The 3,729-nt window shown below is 34.3% G+C and overlaps 1 protein-coding gene across 1 annotated transcript; it reads right to left on the reverse strand.

The window, feature by feature from the left end:
• Positions 1-1,690: 1,690 nt before the first annotated feature.
• Positions 1,691-2,731, reverse strand: LOC101589798 (olfactory receptor 6C74). Its single transcript, XM_004648176.1, has one exon. It carries the CDS (start codon positions 2,667-2,669, stop codon positions 1,731-1,733), a length of 939 nt encoding a protein of 312 aa, XP_004648233.1. The 5' UTR covers positions 2,670-2,731; the 3' UTR covers positions 1,691-1,730.
• Between the last annotated feature and the right edge of the window lie 998 nt (positions 2,732-3,729).

Here is a 3,729-nt window from a genome sequence, read left to right on the forward strand (position 1 = left end):
TATATATATGTAATTTTAACAGAAAAAAAGCAATAACAAGAACAAAGACAAAAACAGAGCAACAGGGGCTGGAGAGATGGCTTAGTGGTCTAAATGCCTTGCTGGCAAGTGCAAAGGCCCTGGTGCTAGCCCCTGTATCACATGGTGTGCTGGCCCTGGAACTCTGTGAATGGTGGCACACACCTGTAATCCCAGTGCTAGGGAAGCTGAGACAAGAGGATCACTATGAGTTATGAGTCTAAGCTTGAGCTTCTATACCAAATTCATAAATAAATAAAAGATTCTAAAGAACAGTATAAAACAATAAAATAGTATGAAATTTCAAAACAAGAATAGAAAATTAACGATGGTTGTTTCCTTCCATTTTTATTTTTCTATGAAAATTTAAAAGTATATAAATAATTATACTTAAAAGTATACTTATAAATTTTATACTTAAATTTAAAAATAAATTTATACAGTCATAAATATATAATTTTTAACAAATACATGTATATATGCTATAAAATATGTAAAATGAACATTCCATTTGAACACAATTATAAAAAAATTGAAAACAATAATTTTGACAGCATATTAATCTCAATATTTGAAGTTAGCATTCATTTTTCTTATGAGTAAGTTTACTTCAAGCTCTATACCATTATAACCTAAATAGTTCATCTTATGATGTAGTCTCTAAATTTCTGAAAATATTCGTTATTCTTTTGACTTCAAAATATTTTCAAAGGTTCATTGTTAAGTGATGAAAAAAAAACTGAAAGACTTTTCTGAGATGATATAATATGACTTACTGCATCATAAGATTTAAATTACCCTAAATGTATAAATCTGCTCCCTGTTGATACTGAACACCTAAATATTTTTTTCACATTCCCAGTCATCAAGTACAGCCTATCAATTATCTATAATACACATTTAGAAATTACATAATCTCACATAAGGCATGTAATCATTATGTACTGAGAACGTGTACCAATAAAAAATATAAATGAAATATCAGTAAATGTAATTTTAAAATAACACTGAATTGATTTGCTATAAATTTCTACGGAAAAGCAAACGAATCATATATCCCGTTTTACATCCACAAGTAATAACTTCATTAGGCGATAAAATCTAGGTAATTTATTAAACTTTATGCAGAGTACATAACAAATTTGATCTCTGCATTCCTGAGAGATAAAAGAACAGAAAACTTGCAGTCTTACTTTGTCTCCTTCTAAAAGATTTTTTTTTTTTTTTCATTTAGGACAGGGTCTACAGGTTCTCACTGCATAGATCACACTCCTTGTGATCCTCCTATTTACAGCCTCCCAAGGGCTGGGATTATAGGGGCGTGCCACCACATCCAGTCTCAATTGCCATCTCAGCGCGCCCTGGGGCCAGGGCCGGCAGGGCAGACCCAGGGATCAAACTCCTGGCCCCTGCATCTGCCTAAGCTAAAAAAGTTTTGAGAAAAAAATCAATAGAAATGAAAAGACAAATTATTTAACCAAAAACAAACAAAAAAAATGTATACTTTATTTCAAAAATACTCTATCTGTCCCTGAATGGAGTATATTTGAAATAGAATAAGGATTGGGATTTGGCATGTAAGCAGGCTACCATGAAATTTATATATCAAGAGAAAGGACATGTAATTATTAATAGAAACAGAAGATTTCTTGTCACACGCTTGCCATTCTTGTTTATTTTACTCATAACCTCAGTAATACCATTACAGTGTTTTACTTCGTTGAGAAAGCTTCAATCCTTTTGGCCATGTGCTTAAAAGAATCTTTCACCTGTTTGTTTCTTAGTGTATAAATGAAGGGATTCAACATGGGGGCAACAGAAGTGCTGAGCAGAGCGATCCCTTTATTTAAAGACACTCGTTCCTTCGCGGAAGGTTTCACGTACATGAAAATGCAGCTGCCATAAGAAATGGACACAACAACCATGTGGGAAGAACATGTGGAGAAGGCCTTCTTCCTCTGTTGAGAAGAAGGTATTCTCAGGATGGTCCTGATGATGTTTGTGTACGAGAGGATCACTAACACCAGTGTAACCAGGAGAGTCAGAATGGCTGAGAGAAGCACCATTAATTCTATTGTGTCTGTTTTTGTGCAGGACAGCTGAAGTATGGGAGAAACATCACAGAAGAAATGATCGACAGTGTTGTCTGCACAGAAATCAAGCTGGAGACCCATCAGGAGCGGCGGAAATATGATCAGGAAACCAGACACCCAGGAAGCAAGGACCAGTAAGTTGCACACTCTGCTGCTCATGAGAGTCATGTAGTGCAGGGGCTTGCAAATAGCCACAAAGCGGTCATAGGACATGGCAGCCAGAAGAAAAAATTCAGTTGCCCCCAGGAGGATAGTAAAAAACAGCTGTGCAGCGCAGTCATTGTAAGAAATACTCTTATCTCCTGTTACCATACTGACAAGAAATTTAGGAATACAGACAGTAGTGAATGAGATTTCTAAAAATGAGAAATTTCGGAGGAAGAAATACATGGGTGTCTTGAGATGATAATCCAGTAGGGTGAGGGTGATGATGGTTAGGTTTCCTGCAACACTTAACAGGTAGGTGAAAAACAGGAGAAGGAAAATGATCACCTGTAACTGTGGATCATCTGTTAGCCCAAGAAGAATAAAGGCTGTCACTGTTGTGTGGTTTTGCATAGTTGATTTCTATTTTTAATAAACAAGAAGAAAATTAGAAGCAAAAAAGTGTGGGTCTTGATGAGATATATCTTGTGATCATTCACAAACTTGCTGCTATCCACACCTACCCTTCTACTACTCATGATAGTAGGTTATAAAAATCTATTCCTATAACTTTTATTCAAAACTTCACTAAGCATAATTTTTAGTTGGTTTTAGTTTCCCAAAGTACCTAAATTCAACATCTTACAAGAATAAAATATTTTACTCATAAAGTCATACAAGTATAAATATAGGAAGAGCATAAAATTATCACTATAATTTTTTCTGTACTCTATTTCAATTTTTATGAACTATCTACTTTATATAAATTATTTTGCATTATTTGGTAACTCAGTCTTCTCTCTTGGCTTTAAACCCACATACCATTAACCTAATCATCTCCAGACCACTGGTATTTTCATATCTTCACCAAACTTCTGAGTATTCCTCAAGATTTGCATCTTCGTGACCACTATTAGTTCTTCTTTCCTATGTTTTTTTTAAGATTTGAATTTACTTTGTTTTTGTTTTCTGAGTTTTGTATCTTTGTTATGTTTAACTTTCTTAGACACAAAGAAAGGTAAATTTAAGTCATTCATAAGAAAATGGATGCACCTTGAGATGATAATGTTACATGTAATAAATCAGACACACAAGCTTAAACTTCATATGAATTCTCTTGTACAAGAAACCCAAAATATAAATAAAGAGCAAAATATAACACAAATATTAAGATATAGTCGCATGTCCTCTAGTCCTATGGTCTCCTGTCCTATGTGGATCAAGAGAGGGAGGAGAGGAGGAAAATGGAATTAAACTGTGCAGCACATGTAGCAGCTCCACACAAAGAATGTAAATGTTATATATTGTATATATGCAAACAGTGAAGGGGCTCAAAAGATGGATGGAGGGAGGAAGGTGCATGGAAAGAGGATTTCCAAAATAAATTAAGGTGCATTATGTACATGTACCAACACTCTACAAGGAATGTAAATGGTATGTACTACAAAAATGTACTAACAGAAATGAAGAAAAA

The sequence above is a fragment of the Octodon degus genome, unplaced genomic scaffold (assembly GCF_000260255.1).
Source record: "Octodon degus isolate 3935 unplaced genomic scaffold, OctDeg1.0 scaffold00358, whole genome shotgun sequence".
NCBI classification, from domain to species: Eukaryota; Metazoa; Chordata; class Mammalia; order Rodentia; family Octodontidae; genus Octodon; species Octodon degus.

Excerpts from the sequence above, each read along its gene's own strand:
- LOC101589798 (XM_004648176.1), bottom strand. The coding sequence starts at position 2,669 with ATGCAAAACCACACAACAGTGACAGCCTTTATTCTTCTTGGGCTAACA.